The sequence below is a fragment of the Thunnus maccoyii genome, chromosome 12, assembly GCF_910596095.1.
Source record: "Thunnus maccoyii chromosome 12, fThuMac1.1, whole genome shotgun sequence".
Classification (NCBI taxonomy): domain Eukaryota; kingdom Metazoa; phylum Chordata; class Actinopteri; order Scombriformes; family Scombridae; genus Thunnus; species Thunnus maccoyii.
This window is the reverse complement of record NC_056544.1, coordinates 23,441,055-23,463,911: the sequence shown is the minus strand read 5'-3', so window position 1 is coordinate 23,463,911 and position 22,857 is coordinate 23,441,055. Positions and strand designations below refer to the sequence as shown.

The following is a 22,857-nucleotide window of genomic DNA, read 5'->3' as shown; positions in this document are numbered from 1 at the left end:
TGCTGCTGCTGCTGCTGCGGCTGCGGCTGCGGCTGCTGGACCACAGTAGAGGCTGGATGAACCTGCGACAAGTCAGACAGAGACAGCAGGGTCCAAACAGGAAACTACAGGCTGTAAATAAGAGCCCCAAAACTACACTTAGTATTACATGCAAAAATAAGGGTGTAAAGGTTTTTATTTTGTTTGTTTGTTTTGCTTTTTTGTTACTATTTCCTAATATTTTCCAGACTAAACAATTCAATTAATTGACCTGAGAGAAAATAATCGGCAGATTAATTAAAAATCCCCTCCAGACCTGTTTTAAGACAAAAACAAACAAAACACTCTGCTTTGACTAATAATTGGTGTCTGATGTGGTTTTTCCAATAAAAAAAAGTTCAATTATTTTGTTAAAATCCTTAAAATGACATCTACTCCTTCTCCCTCATTTAAAATCCAGAATCTATGGATGTACAAATATGCGTCATTTCAAAAGTTTAATTGCTGGACACAAGATGTCTCCTACTTCAATGTAAAGTCTATTCTCAGTGTTTGTGCACTGGAGACTTCAAGTTTCCACATCACACTTGTGTAAGTCGAATATTGGACCAGAATTGGCTCCAAACTAGTTGTGATGTCACAAATCACGCTTGTAGGTACACGCCTTGAACTCAGATTTAAGGTGAGCACAGAGAAACTTTCCACTTTCAGCAGATGAATATGAAAACAGCCTTCTAGCATCAAACTCTGCACGTACATCATTCTGCACAGTGAAGCTTAAACATCCAGCTGTAGGAACAAGAAGAAAAACATATTTTTGAGTAGAGGGGGACTTAAACAATGAAAATAATTGTAAGTTGTAAGTATACGTCTACTTCACGTCAGACAGACATATTTTTACTCCACTACATTTATCTGACAGCTTTAGTTAATAGTTGATTTACAGATTCAGACATTACATACACACATGCGATCAGTTAAACTGCCCATCGGTATATAAAGTAGCTCATAGTAGCTTCATCCCCACCAGCTACCGCATTAAAATGCTGCTCACACAGTAATGCATCAGCAGTAAAAATCCAATAATGCAATAGGATATATAACACTGAGAGGGGTCATTCTGCTGCATAATAAGTACTTTAACTTTTGATACCTCAAGTACATTTGACTGATAATACACGTTTACTTACAGCAAGTGTTATTGTTGTATTACTACTTATGATGCTGAGTGCAGGACTTTTTGCATGTAGCAAAAAGTAGTTTTGAAGTATTTTTAAAGTTGTTAATTGCCTCTTCCCACTAGTGCAAAGTAACAAGAACATTTTTCTTTTAATTCTATTTGGCACTCTTTTTAGTGCCAAAGTCCCTCTTTTTGTTACTCAACAGGGAAACACTGGAAACACGAAACACGAAAGAGGGAATTTGATGCTAAAAAGACTGAAAATGTGTCAGATATCCACTTGATATGACTAACTCAGACTGCTGAAGCCTCATATAAGCTTCACATCAACTTTTAAATGCATTTTTCACATAAATGACTGTGTGGACACACTGTGGATTTTGGTCCTCCATCACTTACATTGAAAGCACATATGAAGGGGATCTTTAAATAGTCAGTATGAACAGGAGGAATGATTACAGCGAGGAAAACCTCTTTCACTGTTCATATGGACACTTGACTTTTGTTGTCCATGTGAACAGTGAAGGCTGCAGCTATCCTTAGCACTTTAAGACAGACTTGAAAAGCTGTGAACCTATCCTTTAAGATACTGCCTACATGTTAATGCATCAGTAACAATAATACAATAGTATGAAATATTATATATTACAACAATGACAGGGACCACTCTGCTGCAGAATGAGTTCTTATACATTTAATACTTTAAAGGTGCAATTTACAATATTCAGCCCCACTAGATGTCACACTATAGCACCAGAATCTCAGACCAAAACAAAAGTTCATGTTGTTTATTCAATAAAGTTGGAAAAAAATAGAAAGAGGCCCCTGAACTGACAGCAAACTAGGCAGTACTGATCAAATATAGATCAAGATTCTGTCACTGCATCGCCTATTTCTCACCTCAAATGTCTTCGGAAAAATATTTTAGTGTACTGTTTAGCTGTAATATGAGAAATGTTGTGACATGGCCGCCATGTTGAAAACGGACACTGGGAGGACAGGGAGGGACTCACATGCACTAACATGCACGCTTGTCTGGACAAAGAACAGAGAAGCTCGGATTACAACACACACAGAGGGAGTGTGACTTCATTCTCTGCTCAGGACGCCATTACTCCACTATGTCTTTACATAGCAAATAGTTGTTTACTGACATCTAGTGGGGCTGAATGTTGTATATTGCACCTTTAAAGGTACAATGTGTAGAATTTAGTGGCATCTAGTGTAATGGACTTGGCAGAAATGGAATATAATATTCATAAGTATGTTTTAATTAGTGTATAATCACCTGAAAATAAGAATTGTTGTGTTTTCTTTACCTTAGAATGAGCCCTTTATATCTACATAGAGAGCAGGTCTCCTTTCATGGATGCCGCCATGTTGCACCACCATGTTTCTACAGTAACCCAGAACGGACAAACCAAACACTGGCTCTAAAGAGGGCCTTTTGCGTTTTTTGCGAGTTTCGCTGCCACCATAGACACTTGGAAGGGGAGGGTGAGGGGAAGGGTATTCAGTAGGTTTCGATCTGCAACCTCACCGATAGATGCCACTAAATCTCACACACTGGTACATTAAAGTCCCTCCTCCACTCAAAATAAAATATGTTTTTCTTCTTGTTCCTTCAGTTGAATGTTTGAGCTTCACTGTGCAGAGTGATGTAAGTGCAGATTTTGACATTTAAAAGCTGTTTTAACATTCATCTGTTGAAAGTGGAAAATTTATCTGTGCTCACTGAAAATTCAATTTTAAGATTTTACAGATTTTGGAATTTTTAATGAGGGAGAAGGAGTAATTTTAAAGATTTTAACGAGTTAATTGAACTTTTTTTGTGGAAAAACCATATGGGACACACTTTATTATTCAAAGCAGAATATTTTATATACATCTTAAAACGTATGGAGGGGATCTTTAAGTATTTTTCTTTTAAATGCAGGCTCTCATAGCTTATCATTCGTCAGTAAAAAAGTTTGTGTTGAAATACCTAACCGGACGTCACATGTTGTCATCCTGTTAGCTTGACGCTGCTCCACAGTCTCTCCCAGTATTGAACCGTCGGGGGAGGAGGAGGAGGGATCCATGAGCGCTGCTGTCGCCCAACTACGACAGCCTGACTACAAGCTGTACTTTCCGACTTGCGCTGTTTGAGTCAGGCAGCGGAGGGTCTAACACGGGGAGGATACTCAAAAATAGCTTTCAAAGGCGATTAGAGTATGACGGATACTGACGGAGGGGCTCCGCGGGGCTGCGCGTAAAGATGAGGATTCCTCCGGTGAGTAAATGAATTTTGTTATTTTTTATTTCTCATGACATTTCACAGGTCTGTTGTGGCTCTGAACGTTACTAACGTTTCACCGCCATTGACCCAAGAAGTCAGTGTGGGTAGGTGTTGTGGTATTTTTTTTGTTTAGCTAGCTGGACGGCAAGGAATACCGAGAAGGTGGTGTTACGGTAACACTATTTTTACGTCAATTAATTACACAACACGTTAACATAGCTTTTATATTACGAGCTGTAGCTGAACACTAAAACATATCAGTGCAGCGGAGGGTAAAATACTTTGAGAAATTGACTCTGAAAATAACCGCAGGAGGATTGCTTTTTTTTTAAAACGTCTCATAACGGTTAAAAACTGGCCGTTAGCCTGGAAGCCCACCGACTCAGTGACGGTGTGACTGTCCGTCAGAGCAGCAAGTCGCTGCCGTCACTCGTCGCACGACTGCCCGCTGAACCGTTGAGGCTAATATACCAGCTACCTCATCCGCCTGGTGCAGCCTGCTGCTTGTTCACTCCTATTATTTGCCCTCTAAATTACACATTTTCACCATGTTGTTCAAGCCACTTGTTTTGGAAACTTAACTCGTGGCCTTTTTTTTGTGTTCGCGTATTTTGTGTGTGTGGACGTTAAATTCAGCTAGCAACTCTTAGCTAACACAACTATACACAAGTTTTAGTGCAAACAAACCTCAACTGTGCTGGTTTTGCTGCTGATTAAGCGTCCTCTATTTAATAACACGGAGCAGTTTCCCATGTGTTTACCCTGTCTACCTGTGAATAATATTTACCAATCTGAGGCTGTGTTTGGCCTGTAGGCAGCAGGCACAGCCACAGGGTTGCATAATCCAAGCTAATGGTCATCTATCTGCTCTTTGGTGAGGTTTGTCTTTTGCATTTTTAACCTTATTATTTTTTTTGGTGATACCGGGCCTCAGTGAAGCTCTTGAGATGCATTTATGAAGAAAGGTGGGCCCATCCCAGTGCCACCTTGAATAGTCATCAACAGTGAGGGAAATTGAATTTGTCATAAAGAGAAAGCCAGATCAGATAATATCAAAGTGTGTGTGTTTTTCCCCCCCTCCTCCCAAGAAATCAGTGTATCATTCACATTACAGGCAAAGCTTAAGCTGTGTATATGTATGATTTTCTTGTCTGGTCCTGTTTGACTTCTCCCCTTCAGCCTCATCACTCTGCGATTGTCACATGCTCGATGAAGGTTTTTTACCTACAGCAAGAGAAGATGATATCCCAGTACATCTTCCAGCAGTATGAAAACCCAGGGGGGTTGATTGAGTAGACTGATCCAACAGGCTCTCGTGTATGTGTGTGTGTGCACAGACTTCCCAGATGTAGGTTACTGTATGCTTTCAGAAAGTATTACAAGTCTCTCCCTGATGGCAGCCCAGCAGCCTGTCTCCTTTTTGCTGTTTTTTGTCTTGTGGTGGTTAAATGTAGATCAAAACATGAGGGAGAAAGGAAGCTCATAATAGCTTTTGACACTTGCTGTGAAGCAGCTCTTTGTAGCAGGAGGACAGCTACTGTCTTCTTTAACTTTCCTTCTTCAAACCTCAACGGATTAACCATTTCAACCTCTCATCAAAGAGATGATCTCTTTTAATTTTTTTTTGAGGAAGTGTGACCTCTTGGGAGGATACAAACCTGTGTGGCTTGTTATTCTTTCATGAGATGATGCTTTTATTTCTTTTAATCTCAAGCAGTGCTCACTGTTATTGAAAGAAATTAAACTTACTGGCGGAGGTTAGACAACTCCCAGTGTGCTCCCAGTCAGGGCGTTGAAACATTACATAATTATGTGTCACTCAGTCATGCGATCATGTTGTTAGAAAGTGATGTCAGTCCATTCTTAAAGAGAGGAAGTGATCATTTGAGGTTTCCTGTGTTTCCCCGTAAGTAGACGGCGTCTGGAGCATGGCGGTGTCTAGTATGGATCATAAAGGGCTGTTAATCAGGATGTGAGCCTGCAGTCCATGGAATTTTGTAGTACAAGAGGTGGAAAACAGTCCAGAAACTTGGTCCAGAACTCTGTTTACTTGAAGAAATATTTAAGAGGGGTTTTCTCGACCCCAAACCTTCAGTGAATGAAACATCAGCTTTCAATATATCATGGTCAAAATTGTTTTTTCTCTTTAAGCTTTTAACTTTTAGCTTATCTTTTATAATTATGGTATTTTATGCACTTGATTATGTTTTATTTATATGAAGGTTTTATTACTATTTTAAGGCTGTGCTGAATATTATCCTGTCTGTCATGCACTTGGAACAAGACAAGTTCATAATAACGTTTGTTGTGATGGAAATAAAGTTAACTCAAAAGTCCAGGGTCAATATGCATAAAATTTACAAGAAAGAATTAAAAATAATCTTTATTTACAAGTCAAAAATTATTAGAATTATATCATTAACTTATTATTAGAAAAAGTAGAACTAAGGCACGTCGCATAAGGGTGTGAACTTTCAGCAACGTCTAAGCATAACGCTCATGTTGTGACTTAAATGACACCAAACGTAGTGAAATAATGAGAACAGCGACGTCTGCCTGAATATCCTCCCTGATGCACCAAAGCAGCCAATAGCAGCCCTCATAAGGTTATGCGTCAGCGCAGCATCACACCATTCATCATGGTTTAATGCACAGCTTGTCATTATTAATCCTCTGAAAGCTTCCTCCTCATCCCTCCAATCTTACATATGCTTCAATATATTGAAGCCTGCAAGAAATGAGCTTACGATAAGACGTATTTATCCAAATTACCAGTATTTATCTTAGATGTCGTTTTATTTACAGTAAATAAAACTCTTGAATATGTTAAAGAAGGTTAGATTTTCAAAGATATGTAGTGGTTTTGAGCGTGGAAGGTCATTCCTGATTTTTGGGCTCAGGATGTGTGACAAAATAATACTCAACTCAAGGTCCACTTACTAGCTTTTTTTTCTTGATATCAAATCCATCACATGGTCTTCTCTTATTATGACACCTGAGTCAGTTTCCATTTGCTGATGAAGACTGTTGGATGTGGTTGAATGTTCCAAAAAATCAGTCAGTAAGTCAACTTTGGGTTGAGATAATTTTGTTATTTATATGTTGTGTCTGTAAATGAACGAAATGGATTTGTAATTGTTTCTTCAGAACAGAAAATACAGACATGTGTCTCCAAAACGTGACATTTTTCTTCAAATTTTGAGGCGAGATAAATGTCACACCTGAGCTTTCAGAGACAGATTTTATATATTTAAAATAAGCCCTCGTAATAATTTTTGCACTTTGAAATATATTTAGTTTTCGTGTGAAATAGGAAGAATTACTACAAGGTCAACTGAACATGTCAAGGATCTGAATGACTTCAGCCATGTTATGGTTTATATCATCGTATATATATTTCCAAAATATCTCTTCTTCTTTGGAAACTGTTTGGTCTCCGCCTCTGTATGAGTAATGCAGACATCAGCTGGTGACTCCTAACCGGGTTAGGATACCTCTGGAGCTCTTATAAATACTTCAGGAGCTCAGACCAAGTCTGAACACTTAGGAACATTTATGGAAGGCATTTATTCTTAATTTGAAGAAGAAAACTTGAGTCAACCTCTGAGTTTAGATGTAAAAAGCTTTAAATATACTTGCACGGATAGGTGTTTTTCATAATGGATGTTTTGAGTTGTCATGGCAAGAAAAGCACAAGTGTAACTAATTAACAATGGCTTCATAAGGCCTTTTAAGCCGTGCCAGTGAACCAGCATGGACAATACCAGCACCCTGGAAATAGTGCATTAAATTGCATGGAACCATTACTAATGGTTTTAATTACACCTGTTTAATTTTCTTGCTGTGAAATCAAGATGTATGCTGGTAAAAAAAGCCAATTTTGTTCACATTTATAAGAAAACCATCCTCAGAAAATGGACCATTGAGAAAATAATGAGTCTCATCAAGAACATTTTCGTATTTTTATCCTAAACTACGCTTACTGTTTTCTGTGCAGTTTGCTCGTAGTTACTCGAGTGTTCCCATTCAGATTTAACAAACTCTTAACTGCATGAACTTGTCTTAAATTTCTCATCTCAGCCTGGTGAATATCACCTGTTCTTGAGGAGGTGTACTACTGTTAGCTTAATCAACGCCTAAAATTCTAAATCATATAAGGCTAACTGTTCTGCTCAATTTGTGGATAACTTTCATTCACAACAATGCTAACCAAAGAGCTTAAAAGAGAAATTCACACTGTTGCCAATCAGCAGACAAAAACAACAAATTTAGCAGTGTCTTCATGTTAGAAGACCTGAAACAATTAGAAATTATTAATAAAGCTGCCAACGACATGTTTGATATGATGTTAGATGCTTATAAAACATATTTCTACAGCAAAGCAGCCAGTGACTGATGACTGAAGAATATTCTAACCTGTAGTAGATGAGCTGTCAGTTTCACTGAATTGTCTAACAATAACTATAAAAGTTGCTGTGTTGAAATATTCTAAGAAAAATCATAGAATTTAAAAAGGGACTTTTTGGGGGTTAAAACTTCCTACATTTTAATTTAGACTCTGGTTCTTCCGGTGGAAACGCAGATAAAGGAACTGACTTCTCTTTTTAAAAGTTTTCTGTCGGTGGGAAAGTTCCTGAAATGTGGGAAATGTGCCAAACAATGATAACGAGGATGATGCAGTGAAGCGATTGAAGTTGGATGGTGAAGTTTATTTTAGTTATGTGTTTTATTTTAGTTAATTTAAGTATCATATCTTAACTCCAAGTCATTTATAATAAGGAAAGAAAACAAGAAATCAGAAAAAAAACAACATTTGAAGTTAAACATCCCAAAATAGAGAAGCGTTAATCAACGAAACTAAATCCAAAGAATTGTAGATAAATAACAGAACTCAAAGATATGTCAAATAACAGCAATGATTGCAAGGGATTTCCACCTGACTGTTGAGGAAGTGAATGCAGTTCCCACACAGGAAACAACAACAGGAAACAGTCTTGTTCTGACAGAAGGGACTTAATGAACCGCTCTGGCATTCTACAGTAGTATGTCCGAGCTTCCTCACTGTTTATGTCCTTGTCTTATTTCATTTCGCTGCCACGTCAGGCTGTCCAGTCAGGCATGGTTTATCGTGTTAGTAGTCTGTAAGGCCATTTCGTTATTAGCATGTCTGGCTTACAGTACAGGCTGGAGCATGACTGTAGTGAGTGGAGATCAACTGAGTTTGCTTGATGTAAAAATAGAATAGAGTCTCTGGTGTTTTTCACAGTCGTGTCTCCATGTCATCCTTATTCATGTTTTACCCTGTAGATATAGAAGTATCTATTATATTGACACACACTAATGTAGAAAATAAAGGTGGGACACGTTTCATGATTCATTCTCTGTGCAGTGACTTTGATCAAATCAGTCTTCGAAAGTTCCACAAGTTGTGTGCTGTTTACCATGTTCACCATCTTCGTTTAGCATGTTAGCATGCTATCAGTTACTAATTAATACTGAACATAAAGTACAGCTGAGGCAGATGGTAATGTCATTAGTTTTGCAGCTCTTTGGCTGTTATCCAGAGTATTGGACAATCCCAAATTTTTATGTGATGATTGCGCAGGAGGAAAAGCTAAGGGATCACTAAAGTTATTGCAAATCATCTTAAGGGGACCACAAACATCTGTACAAAATCTCCACCAGACAGTCTGTCTAATAGTTGTTGAGACATTTCAGTCTGGACCGAAGTGAGGAGTTGCTTGTTTATTCACATCATAATAATTTTTCTTTTCTTCTGCTGCTTTATATTTTTTTCCTGTCGTCAACATTTCTCAGGGTTTTGTTAAGTTGAGGTGGACATCTGTCATTAGTCTGTAAAATAGTTAAATTAGAGTAAATGGAATAATCTTCAGTTGTGTTGGATGCAGTCTTAAAGGCCCATCACACCCACACAGGTGTTTTCATGTATTCTGGCTAATTAGTTTTCTGCTCAGGTAGAAGTTGGGCAGAGCCGTGCTGGAATGACACAAGATCATCAGACTTTATCAACCAATGGGAACGATGAAGGTGCAACTTCTCCTGAACACGTGCAAAACTAATAGGATAGTTAGAGAGACGTCAGTCAAACACAGTCTGTACACGCTCACACAGACCTAAGAAGAGGCAAAATAAGTAAAAACTTAGCTACTTAGATTATAGCTGTGCAGGAACTTTAATTTTCTTGTTTTACTTCAGACTACACCACATGTAATCGCTCCTCTGGCAGTTTTTGATGAATCATTAGTTGACGAGTTGAAGGTCAGACAGTCTGGAGTAGCTTGTTTGTACACAACGTTTTCTCAAGATCGTGTCGCCGCAGGACTATTTTCTTTCCACAGTCTGTCTGACTGACACACTCTCTCATGCACATATGTCTCTTTTAAAGCATCTTCCTAAGTTTACACATCTAAAAATACAACTCCTTCACGCACTTTGACTAAAGATGCATTATTCAACGCCTCTGCAGAGTAATTAAATCTTAATCAGGGACGGGCTCCTGTCCTCATGGAAGTGTGTGTGTGTGTGTGTTCATGTGTGTTTGTGTTTATGCGTGCACTGTCCCGCAGTCCACTGGAGCTTTTAATGCTCATATGGGGTGAGAGGATTTAAGAAGTCTCATTGAATATAGAGTGAAACCTGTACTGAGGTAAAAATTGCAGAGGTTGGACAGAGTGTGCTGTTCATAAAAAGATTCAACTTTGGTGCTTAGATGTTGCTCCCAGTCAGTGCTGGGGTCATCTGATGTGAAGCTAATTTACTCTGTCCAACCTGGATTATCTCCAGCACTTTGTTTTCAGCAGATTTTCAGAATTAAACAGTTTTTAACTGGGCCTGTGCAGGTCAACGGGTAGACAGAGGGTTTGTTGTTGAGTTTTTTTGATTTTTCCTCTCCCAGTGGGGATACTGTTACAGTCATTAAAATCTAAATGCACACATACCTGACTGAAATCCATGTGTGGTTAAAATCTGTGTAATCTAAGAAAGCATTAAAATGCCTAAAAATAATACTAACTTAAAATCACAACAGAAATGTGTCCACAGCACCAAAACTGTCAAATACAGAAGCTGGCATCAAATGTCTTGATCACGTTGTTGCTGAGTTTAATTAAAATCTTGGACTATTTTAATTTGGCTTTTGTTAAATAAAAAAAAATGAGGAGAAACAGATTTGTGTTTTTTTTTCAAAAGTATTGAAAAAAGTATCATTTTGGTGTCTGTACTAAAACACGGGTGCAATATCGTACCACCAAGCACTGCTACATTTCACCATACCCAGCCCTAATTATGAGGACTTAATCAATATCATTAAGTATCACAATCTGGTTCATGTAGTTAAAACCATGTAATTATCAAACTGGTGTCACTGCATTGTAATATTCCAGTGTTTGGAAACTCAACTGGTTACATCTGCCTTGACCCCTAAAGGTTACTGTGAATTATTAGCATTTATTACTTCCTTCTTTTTAAAAATCTGAATTGAATTGCAAGAGAAATGACTTCCCTAATCCGAGATGATGAATGTAACATTTTGCAGCGACACCTCATGTGTTGGATGTCTGAACCTCCCACATAAGTTGGTAGTAGGTTGAGTCACTGTTGTCACCTGCTGTACAGTAGAGAAAGGTGATTATATGAAATTCTTAGTAAAAGGTTATTTGTTTTACTGAGTGAAGATCGTGTTTGTATTGATGCAGACACCACTTGGCGTGAGCTTCGCCTACACTGAGTCATCATATTCCATCTGGACTGTGCTCGCCTGAAGGTTTGTTATGTGCTCCAATTAAAGCATCGTTGTTTTGTTTCACTCACTGCTGGATTATTAATTTTGTAGATTTTTATAATTTACAGACAGCCTTTTTGTAGTGAGTGCTCTTTTTTTTTTTTTTTTCTTAAAATATCAGCGTCCTCCTTCAGATGTGTTCCTGATGTGGTTGAAACAGTACGACCTATGATACGCTACACGTGTAGCTTCATCCCTCCTGTCCTGTGCCTTCACTGCTTTGTGCTGACATCCTGCCCCTGCTTGCATCTTAAACTAAGCGGAAAATATGTTGACTCTGCTCCTTTCTCCGAGGCCTTTGCTCTGCGGAATATTTGGTCTCTGGTGTAATCCCTGGTCGCTCTTGTCCTTATGAGAATGACCCTGAAGTTCAGCCTGGCTGTTACTCACTCGCAGCCCTACACACACACACACACACATCACGTCACGTCACATCCCCGCTCCAAGGTCTCCTCATCAGCAAGGACAGACCGGGCAGGTTTACTGTGCAGTAATTCAGGCTTCAGCTGTTTTCCATCCATGACTCTGATTGCCTCGTCGAGCTCGGACGGGTAACGGCTCACTATGTTCGATGATGTACAACACGCAAGCTTCTGAGTACATGCTAAGATGGAGACTGTGCTGTTTATCTTTGAACTGTAGAGTCCAAGACTTATCTAAGATTTTGTTCTGATTTATCATCAGTGTGCTGTGTGGGAACGTTGATGTTGAGTTAATGTTGTTATTTGAACACAGCTGTGATTCATATGCTTGAAAATACCAAGATTATACAAAGAAAAGAAAAAGAGGTTTGTTTAATTTCTACATGAATTGTGAGGTTTGATGTTCTCACCTTGTGTTTTAAAGGCAGAACATCCATAACTTAAAGCAAAGTGGGATTTGCAATAGAGACAAACGTCAATACGCCCAAAAAACTGATTAAACACTCGGAGTACTTTGAGGGGCACTTGAGATAACTTGTATAGTTTCTATAATCTTCATATACTGTATATAATCATGTAGGGAGTTCAGTTTTTCGCTGTGACCCTACTCACTGTATCACCTAACAGTGCAACCACCAGTCAAACAACAACATGCTTCACCACACAGGTTGAAAAGCAGCTCTTTACTGAATGGTGTTTCCCCTCCCTGTTAGGTGTGGGCGCTGGGCGCTTGCCAGACTGGGTGAAGTGAGAACTGAGAGGGAAACCTGCTGAGAAATTACGCCGCCTGGGACTGCTGAGGAGGACCTCTGTGCAGGTGAGGACTCACGGAGAGAGGAGAGTTATTTCACGGTTTAAATATATATATACACATTTTTCACGTGAGTCAAAGGTAATTTATACCTGGATAACTCACAGGGCATAGAGTGTGTGGAGTTCATTTGTAAATTGAACCTGTGATAAGAACATGCAAACTATTTTACTGTTTCAACTGTCGTAGTAGTAGTAGTAGTAGTAGTAGTAGTAGTAGTAATAGTATTTTCACGTTAAGTCAGAGGCACCCGAGGCCATTGTCAACATCTTTCAATGGAAGCACATAAAGAATATGAAAAAGCAAACTAAAATCATGCCTGAAGCTTCAGCTTAGCCTATACAGCTACATGTGGGCTTTATTTTTGTACAATGTAAACTAACCTCTAAAGAGTGATTATTGTAGTTTTGTTAAGTGGTTTTGATTGCTAAATCTTGAACATTACATCAGACATCAGTAAGAAAGGTCAAAAAACAGTTTAAAATACATTAAAACCCGAAACTTAATAGTACACGAAATGATGTCTTTTACTTTTCCCTTTACTTTAGTTAAAGAATCTGCTATGAGAAATTGCTCATGGCTAAACTAGTAAACTATGTAATCCTACATTATCACACAGGTGGATGCATAATCTTTAACGTATTGCTCTTAGCAAAATGTGAGACAGTATCTCATTTTTTCATGTAAAGGAAGGTCTTATGCATTGTTGGCTTAAGGAGAATGTAAAGCACTTTGTTATTGCATTTTAAGTTCAGTTAATTCAGTCAGGAAACTACTTTTTTTGACCATACACATACTTGCCTTTTTATTATCTCTGTGACCCCAGAATGGTCACAAAAGACAAGACTGCTTGGGTGGGAAATGAGAAATAAGAGCAAATAAGCATCAGAGGGGATATTTCTGCTTAAAGAAGTCATATTAAAGTGGAGTAGAAGAGAAAGATATTAAAAAAAGGAGATATGATTCAGGCCGTGAGGGGACATCTGCATACAGTATGGATATGTGAGCACGAGTTGTCATTGAAGACACGTTTCGTCCGCTTCTAGGTTCACACGGCCGTCGGCAGGGTGGAGCTTCCTGACCCATGGAGAATTATTTCCAGGCCGAGGCCTTCAACCTGGACAAGGTGCTGGATGAGTTTGAGCAGAACGAAGGTGAGCTACGGGCTAAGGACGGGCGCTTTTAACGGATGTGGGGACGAGACGGGGGACAAACAGTGAGTCAGTGTGCTTCGAAAAGACGGATGAGACAAGACATATCTGTGGGGATTGAAGTTTCAGAAGAGCTGCGGTTAAGATGCCGTTACGTAACCCCTGAGTAAACCATCAAGGTGTCAGACAACATGAACCACCGCCCGATGAGTTTGAGTAACATTTATAGGTGGTGACTGAGGGTGGGCAGACAGGGAAAAGGACTAATTGGATTATCCATTTCCCTTGGGCTTGTGTGAGACTGTGTAATTGGTGCAAGGCAAGAGCGTTGTCTTTTTTTTTCTCCACACTTAATGCTCACAACAAGTAAAGAAATTGTATTAGCGTTTTTTCTGAAGCAGCGGTTCCAGTTTATTTATGGTAATTGTAAAGTAAACGGAGCTATGCATCTGCAGACTCCCAGCTCTCAATTATAAACACTCAGCTTATTTTAGAGGAACGACAGGCTCTTTTTTTTTTTTTTCTGGATTTATCGCCGATGACCCCAGAAAAATGCCGGTCCTGCTGATTCACACACACATTTTATTGTATTTTAATGTCGCTGTGAGCTCAGTGTGTATTTTGGCTGTGAGTGATTATCTGTGTGTCCTCTGCCAGAGATCCAGCTTGGCAGATTAACTGTGTGTGTGTGTGTGTGTGTGTGTGTGTGTGTGTGTGCTTGAACCTGGTACAGCACATAGTAAAACAGCTTAGCATGAATTCCAGTTGAGGGAGGCGAAGGCTATACGGTAGCTGTTACGCTGACATGGCTGTGTGAGAAAGCCGTTTGGAGTAAATATTATAAGAATTTCCGCTCATTTTACACAGCATTCATTTGTCGGCTTGACTGATGACTCCCAGGGGTGATGGAGACGTTTGGCCCACTTTTCTCAGAATTTCCCAGTCCATCCACACACTAATTTCCTACTCCATGCCAACCTCATTTCTCAATTTGTCCCCTGGTTTGTTCCTGCCATTTTTAGCTCTTTCGATCACTTGGGAGCGTGCATCTTTGTATTACTTCTCTGTGGCAGTTCATTTGAGGCTTCCTGTCTTGCTATTGAAGATTCATTATCTCTTTGCTGGTAGCCACTTCCTCTTATTTTTTTTTTTTGTTTCATGTCATGAACGTGAAGAGAAACCTGCAAGCTATTCAAAAACTGAGGGATGAAACCACTATTGGATCAGCTGATTTCTTTTCAGGACTATGGTTTTAAGACAAATATCCATCTAATTCTTGTAATTATAATATATACAAAACATACTGAAACACAAGACCACATATTACAAAAAATCAGTGAAAAATAAATAACAGAACAAAACAAGACAAGATAAATCTACAAGTACAGTAAGATATTCTCTGTTTTCCTCTTTTCTTTCTCTGCCAGATGAGACGGACACCCCCATTCTCTCGGATGCCAAGTGGACCCAGATCCTGGCCCCGCCGGCCCACCTGCTCTCTCTGAACCCCGCCCTGGCCCACGCAGACCTCAGCCCCCGGGAGAGTCCGCTGCCCTTCAAGACCCTCCCCGATTCCTCCTCCAGCGCCACCCCGGGGGCTGACCCTAAAAGAAATCCCGGTACGGAACCTCCATCCTGGGTTGAGGAGAGGCCGGCAGACGTCCACAGCCCACCGCTCCCCCAGCCCAACATCGGCAAACTGGTGGGCACAGACAACCTCTCGCCGCCCCCTGTGACGGCCTGTAGCACTGTGGAGAACGGCTGCCCTGCCAGCCCACAACTCGATGGGCTCAGCAAGGAGATAAATTCTCCTCCAGACAACCAGCCCGGTGCCTCTGACCAGGAGGCTAAACCTCATCAGGAAGAGAGAGCTGCATCAGGAGGAGGAGGAGGAGGAGGAGGAGGCTCCACTGTCAGTCACACTCACTTTACCTTTGAGGTAGGATTAGGACAGGAAGAAGCCCTGTCTGAGAAGATTTGTCCAAATGTGGAACCGGTAACACAGAACGGGGAAGGTGTCAAAGAAGGGATTGGTACACCTGTTTTACAGGACTTTGGTCAAGAAAGACAACCTGCAAACTCAAAGGAGGAGCAGGGAGAAAGTCTCCTGAATGGGAGAAGAGACATTCAAGCTGATTGTGAGGTGGAGGAGAACGGTGTGTCTCCTGAAAGGGTCCGAGAGGAGGAGGAGAAGGAGAGGAGATATGGTTCAGAGGGACAGACAGACGAGCTCCTTAGGATAACAAGCCTTCCTAATGGTTTGGAGCAGGAGAGTGGGAGCCATTCCAAGCTTAAGGAGAAAGAGGAGGAGGAGGAGGAAGAGGGATTTTCTCCCTCTCCTGTCCCCTCCAAAGAGGACTCTGTAACTGAGGAGAAAGAAATGGAGGAGAGCAAGCAGGAGAACGGCGATGGAGGAGCAGTGGGGTCAGGTAGCATTCAACCAAAACTCAACAACAATCGGCTGCAGCCGGTCAGCGTGCCCTACGGAGGGGCGCGACCAAAGCAGCCGGTCGCCCTCAAGCTTCAGATCCCACAGCCGCTGTCGGGCCAGGTCCAAAATCAGCTTGGCTCGTCCAGCAAGAACAAGAACCTCGAGAACCAGTGTCGGAGAGGCACGCCGTCTGAAACAACGGTCAGCAGCGTGACTGATCAGAGTGCAGTTGGAGTGAACGGAGACAGTGCTGTCCACTCTCCTTCCCTGATGCCCCCTGAGAGCCCAGACAATGACCTCCAGGCAGGTCAACAGGGTGCTTTGGGCAGGAAACCTGCCAGCTCCCTTGGAGAGGTTGCACCTGTGTGGGTGCCCGACTCACAAGCTCCTGTCTGTATGAAATGTGATGTCAAGTTCACCTTTACCAAGAGGAGACACCACTGCAGGGCCTGTGGCAAGGTCAGTGGACAATCCAAACTAATAACACAGCTAAAGACAGTCATTAGCGCAGTGTACCGTGCATTTCTGGGCCAATTTACTTGTTGGGTGTAAAAAATCAGACAATGTGCCATTACTGAGAAAATTCCAGTGCAGCTACATTTATAATAATGAGTTTCTACAATCTAAAACATCAACAGTCAAGTTTACTTTCTAGGGTTTGTCCTGCAGAATCAGAAACCATCAGAAAAAGGCAGTGATGCAACTTCAACTCCTGCATTAGTGTATATAGACTAGTTGACCAGAAGATTTATTGTATTTACATGACATCAAAAAAAGTTTGCTTGCCGTTACTATGTTGTTGTTATGACTATTACTATGTTATGACTACCTCTCCAACATGTTCACACCTCTCCTACGGGGTGTGACAAGGGCATTCTGGGAACTGAAGTTGGCCTGTCAAGGCAAGCTTTTGGAAAGCTCAGTACATCAAGAGCATGCTGAAATATTGGCACTAAAATGCATTAAACACCACATAGTGGCAACCTTGATAGAGGAGGGAATTTCTCCACAACATGTTTATATTTTAATTTAATTCATCATTTTGCAGTGTAGATCTTTCAGGGCATAATGAAATAAAATTTACAAACGACACCTTTGATAACAAAACAAGATAAATAAGGGGTTAATGAAGGGCTAAAATGATGATTGCATGAAGAACAACAGATGAGAAATGCATCACCAGTTTTAAAATATTGTACAGAGTTGTATTCCATCAGTGACTTCAAGAATCTTTGTTGCACTCTGTGGAGAAATGAGGTAAATTAAATGCAGTGGTTTGATAAATGAGTTCCTGTTTTCTTTGCAGATAAACTCTGTGGGTGTGTAGGTAGCTTTTTTAGCATTATGGCCACCAACACGTGCGGCGGGATGTCGGCACAATGCTTTAAAGTGAAGATCTGGTTGCTGACACTGCACTGGAAAATCGCCGGACTGCTACTTAATTTCCCATGGTGGTAAACAAACACACTCTCTGCCACTTGAGCAGGGAGGAGCTGGCACTGCAGTAATACTGACACCAGCACTGGGGCCGCAAACAATAGACGCAGCGGGATCCTCAGCGCATCCACCACCAGGCTGGTAGATCCACAAATCAGCTCATGACGATGCTGTGAGGCTCTGAAATTAAAAGGATCCTCCACGCTATTACTGGATAATGATGTCTAATGAGGTGCTAATCCATTGAAAGTAAAGTGCCCTGTACTCATCTGCAAGCTCTGGATAAGTACAGGAAATCAATATCCATAAAATGGTGCATTTGCTGCACACTTAATCACAACTTATTTCCAATTCTTCACCCTTTAAAAATTTTCACAGTAAAAAGAAGAACATGATTTGCATCACAGCTTTGACCAGTGCGCTCACCCTTTGTAGAAATGTGGTATAAATAAAGTTTCTTTGTGTGTGTTGGTTTCTTAAAGGTGTTCTGTGCGACGTGCTGCAGTCTGAAGTGCAGGCTCGTGTACATGGACAGGAAGGAGGCCCGCGTCTGCGTCACCTGTCACTCTGCACTGACGAGTGGTGAGCACCATTGCAAAGTTAATTCTCTCCAACTGAATCTGTGTTTAGCACGCTGTATGTTTAAATGCAACTTCAAGGTACTGCTCCGTTTAAAAAAAAAAAATAAAAAAACTTGATTATTACAAATGACTGGAAGAGAAAGAGAACAAAAGTAAATAGTAAGTAGATAGTGTTGCTGCAGTACAATTGTTGGTATTATATCTATACTTTTATCAACTATATATATATATATATATAAATATATACCTTTTTTACAGCAGACATATTGACATTTCATAGCAGGAAAAGCACAGATTTAATCAATGACATTAATTATGACTCCATTTCATACAGGTAAAATATTGTGCATATTAAGTGAAATGCCTTGCTGCGCCACTTATTGGAACAGAGCCTGATTAATGAAATTAGTAACACCTCTGATTTTCTTACTATGACAGGTCAAAATGCAGTGAGAAATATCTTCAGAGATATACAGAATATGGACAAACTATAGTCTAGTGATTCTTTTTATTTGGCCATTTTTACTACTCATCTTTATTACTAAACACTTGTTTACCTGTTTGATGTCCTGCACAACAGTTAGAGCTAACAGATGATAAAAGATTGAACATGTGATCTTTTTGTCTCTGTCAGCTCAATCATGGGAGTCACAGGTCACTGGAAGCAACCAGAGTCCAAACCCTAACAACCCCGCAGAGTACTGCTCCACCATCCCCCCTCTGCAGCAAGCTCAGGCCTCTGGGGTGCTCAGCTCTCCCCCTCCCACTGTCATGGTGCCTGTGGGAGTCCTGAAACAGCCTGGCAACGAGGGTACGACCTTTACCAGGGATAAAAATACTCTTAGAACTTTTTCACCTCTTACAGTTATAATGTGTCCCCACCACATTAAGTTTTTAGTTTAGTTTCAAACTCGAACAACACAAAGACAAAGAGCTAAAATGTGTTTATGTCACCTTTAGGGTCCCTCTCACGGGAGCAGAGGAGAGTCTGGTTTGCCGATGGGGTCCTACCTAACGGAGACACAGCCGAGTCCCCCAAACCCGCGACCTCCAGCCCCGCCCCCTCGCAATCACTGGCCATCTCTACATATTCGAACAAAACCTCCAGTTCTGAGTCCTCAGAGGTAGGCTTGGCACGAAAGGCATTCACCCACAGCTAATGCTATTACGATTGCTTGTACGGTCATATTAGCTTCTCCATAGTTAGCTGGAGAAAGATAAAGAACTCCTTCTGTGGGATTGTTGGTGGTTTTACTGGCTGGGTCACGGACCGCAGTAAACACGCAGTAAACAAAGTTCAAAGGCTTAATCAGAATTAGCTTCCCCAGTAGACTGAAATGCTCAAAGCTGGAATGTACTGTATTTGGTTCACTGTAAGCTAGCATAACTGACTAATGAGTCAAGTTTGCCTCACAACAAATAAGAGAACAGCAAGTTGAATTTGGTCGTTTCTGTTGTGCTGCACATTCACATTGGGCTTGAATGCCAACTGTCAGGATGATTCACGGCCTGCTTAACCGAGTGATTGTCGAAGCTTTTAAAAGGATTCATCTCAGACGGCCTGCTGACGCTACGCAGACAGAACCCGAGTATATAAGATCAAGACTTTTCACATGACACAGCTGCCGTGACACTTCATACTGGCATGAACTCAATGATAATGCATGAATTTGAATTTGCTGCCAATGTTCTGCTCAAGTGAAGATTTGGTTATTTATTTATTTTAGTTAAGATTTAGTATTTTAGCTCACCAGTGGGAAAGTGGACTCCTCTCTGCAGTGCTTTTCTAACTGTTTTCATGGTTTAGCAGCTTATAATGTATTGAATAAAAGTGATTTAGGGTTATTTAAAGGACACTCAATCAATTTTACATGTGAAAATAAATGTACTAATCATGGAAAGAACTACTTAGCCCAGAAAAATGTTGCATGATGATGAGGAGCTTCATCAGGTGGTCTTACTTGAGTAGTCTCAGCTTTCAGAATAATAACCTTTTAACACAAAGTTTGCCTTAAGAACTGGTGGCGTTGTGTTTGAATAATGTGAACATTTACCAAAGACATTATCAAGTTGCATTATGGGAAGTGTAGGATCCAGTATTGTTGGAGCTTGACCCATACTGGGAACTAAGAGTCAGGATATCTCCACCTCTTTTTTTTGTGATATTTGTGTTCCTTAAGTCCCCTAACTTTATGGAAATTATTCCTTTAAGTACAACAGTTTAGGGCATTTTTTTTCTATTACTGTCATTTGTCAAACAGGTAGATTTTTTTAACAACGGCCATTAAGCCAGAATCTGACGTACCCCAGAAGCTAATCGGCGATCGCTCTGGCTTTCTCCTTAAATACTATATATACTATGTACATTATTATTTTTATTTTTAACTGTTCAAACAGTGGACGTGTAATGCTGCTTGTTCCATATGAGCCATAGCGCCCCAAAGTGGACATTTAACTGTGATTATAGGCTACGCCATGTACTTACTTGTATTACACGTCGTACCAATGATCACGGCCACAAACGCCCTCTGGGATACTACGCTCTATTATTACATCTGTGTTATAACCTACATCTAAGAACACACCTCTTCCCTTTCCTCTCCACCTTCAGGCAGCCCATACCCCTGTTGCCCCGGTGGGCAGCCCCGTGGGCAGCTCCCTCAGTCTGATCCCGGAGGACGGGCTCCCTCCCATCCTCATCTCCACCGGCGTCAAAGGAGGTACGGGAGGCCACATCACAGGTGCTTGCCCTCATCCTCACCATTCTGCTGCCTCCTCATTGCTCTGTCAGCTGCTGTGTGTTTGTGCTTGTTTTTGTTTTTTTTTATGTGCTTTAGTTTCACGGCTCATGTTTCGACCACTCATTGCCAACAAGGTAGAGGCGGGGGTTTATATACGGGGGATGCTGTGATGATGTTTTAAAGGATTTAGCTGTTAACTTGGTCTGATCATCATTTCCTTCTCTTACCTCATGCGTGACTCCTTTATCATCTTTCACCTCCTTTCTGATTCTCACTCTGACATCTCCACCCTCTCTCATCCTTGGTTCTCCCTGTCCGTTTATCTAACTTTACCTTGACTCCTCCCTCCACCCACCTCCTCCTCTTCTTCTTCTTCTTCTTCTTTTACTCCACACCAACCCACCTGCAGACTATGCAGTGGAGGAGAGGCCGTCAGAGATTGTCCTCATGCAGCAGCTGGAGGAGGGAGGCCCAGACCCCCTGGTCTTCGTTCTCAATGCGAACCTGCTCGCTATGGTCAAGCTTGTTAATTGTGAGTCACTCAGCCAGTTCTTGTCCGCAATTTAAAACATTGATTTTCGGGGCTGTTATGACATGGCAATTAAAGAAATTCAGGTCAAAACGTTGTTTATATAATTAACTTCTAGAGGAGCAGAAATTAGTGTGTGGACCTACTTTTAAATTATAGATTCCAAGATGATCTAAGGGAATACGGAAAATCTATATTTGCACTGTATACATTTTTAATCATGCCTGATTTAGCTTTTTTTTTCTTGTGAATTACTGAGCACCCAATAACTAAACATACCCAGAATTCAGAAAAATGTTTTTATGTCATGCTTTACAGCCCCTTTTTTAGACATGGGATACGTAACCTTCACCCATCTGTTAAAGCTTTTTGAGACGTAGGATTCTGTGATGTTAAAGTTTGCTATGACTTTATTTAGACATGACAGGACCGTCACGGTTAATGCTAGCGCAGCATTTGGCACCTTTTGGCTCGAGAAAGAGCGGCGTCACTGCTGAGAGCAGCGGTGAGCTGAAACATACAATGATATGAAGGTCGTTCATTGTTCACTCATATCCTGCATCAGTGATAGAGTTTGAAACTAATTTCGCTGTCAAAGCCTTAATTTATTTAATTAAGAGGTACCAGCATCAGAAGGGGAAAAAAAAATCACATTCAAAGACTGATCTGACTCTGATTGTCTCAACTTGAAATCGGCGAATTCAGTGTTTTGTGATTTATGAAAGTAATTTTATGCTCTTTGAACAAAGAAGATGATATTTATGTAGTACATTTATAGGGTGCTCTCAATGAGGAGAAAAAAAGACATATATTAAATCTCTCTGTGTATATATAACCTTGTGCTTCTGCAGCCTTTATGTCTATTCCAACTTGCCGTGTCGAAAGTGTTATTAATGTCACTAGATCCTAAGATTGCCGTCATAAAAGTGACTCGGGTGCTTATTCGGACATGAGACCAGCAGATAAATTTGTCATCACGTGAAGAGATGCATGTCTGAAAGGGGCTGTTTAAATGTTTATGGCTCTGATGTAACCTGGTAACACTCTCCTGTGTGTTTAATGTGACAGACGAGTCTCCTCTTCTCTCAACCCCCACAGACGTAAACAGGAAGTGTTGGTATGTGACGACTAAGGGCATGCACGCCGTCGGCCAGGCGGAGGTGGTCATTCTGCTCCAGTGTCTACCAGACGAGAAGACCATCCCAAAGGACATCTTCACCCACTTCGTGCAGCTCTACCAGGAGGCCCTCAGTGGTAAGAACACAGCTAGCAGCTCCACCATGAGGCTCAGTGAGTCCACCCCTCTTAAGGGAGGTAGCAACTCATTAGTAGTTCTGTCTCGAGGTCCACAGGTGAGTCCACCTGTCTGTCGGGTGCTGCACTGTTAAAAATGAGCTAACCCTCCTGTAATGTAGTGTAATGCAAGAGGAAAATGTTCCAGCTCTACTTATTGTTCCGTAGAGACGACAGGTGCATCCAGTCGTCCTCTATTTGGAAACCAGGTTAGTGTCCACCG

The 22,857-nt window shown here is 40.9% G+C and overlaps 1 protein-coding gene across 3 annotated transcripts in view; it reads left to right on the top strand.

Annotated features, from left to right (window-relative positions):
- Window positions 1–3,149: 3,149 nt before the first annotated feature.
- zfyve9a (zinc finger, FYVE domain containing 9a) overlaps window positions 3,150–22,857 on the top strand; it is a 29,064-nt gene continuing 9,356 nt past the window's right edge. The window contains exons 1-11 of one of the 3 annotated variants that reach the window (XM_042428904.1): window positions 3,150–3,431; window positions 12,374–12,477; window positions 13,518–13,625; window positions 15,050–15,768; window positions 15,805–16,512; window positions 17,973–18,072; window positions 18,706–18,882; window positions 19,032–19,195; window positions 20,683–20,812; window positions 21,222–21,344; window positions 22,440–22,595. In XM_042428904.1, the coding sequence (XP_042284838.1) occupies window positions 13,556–13,625; window positions 15,050–15,768; window positions 15,805–16,512; window positions 17,973–18,072; window positions 18,706–18,882; window positions 19,032–19,195; window positions 20,683–20,812; window positions 21,222–21,344; window positions 22,440–22,595 (2,347 nt within the window). In that variant the 5' untranslated portion in view covers window positions 3,150–3,431; window positions 12,374–12,477; window positions 13,518–13,555. Of the gene's footprint in view, window positions 3,432–12,373; window positions 12,478–13,517; window positions 13,626–15,049; window positions 16,513–17,972; window positions 18,073–18,705; window positions 18,883–19,031; window positions 19,196–20,682; window positions 20,813–21,221; window positions 21,345–22,439; window positions 22,596–22,857 lie in introns of all 3 variants that reach the window. The other 2 variants (XM_042428903.1, XM_042428902.1) reach the window with 2 other exon arrangements.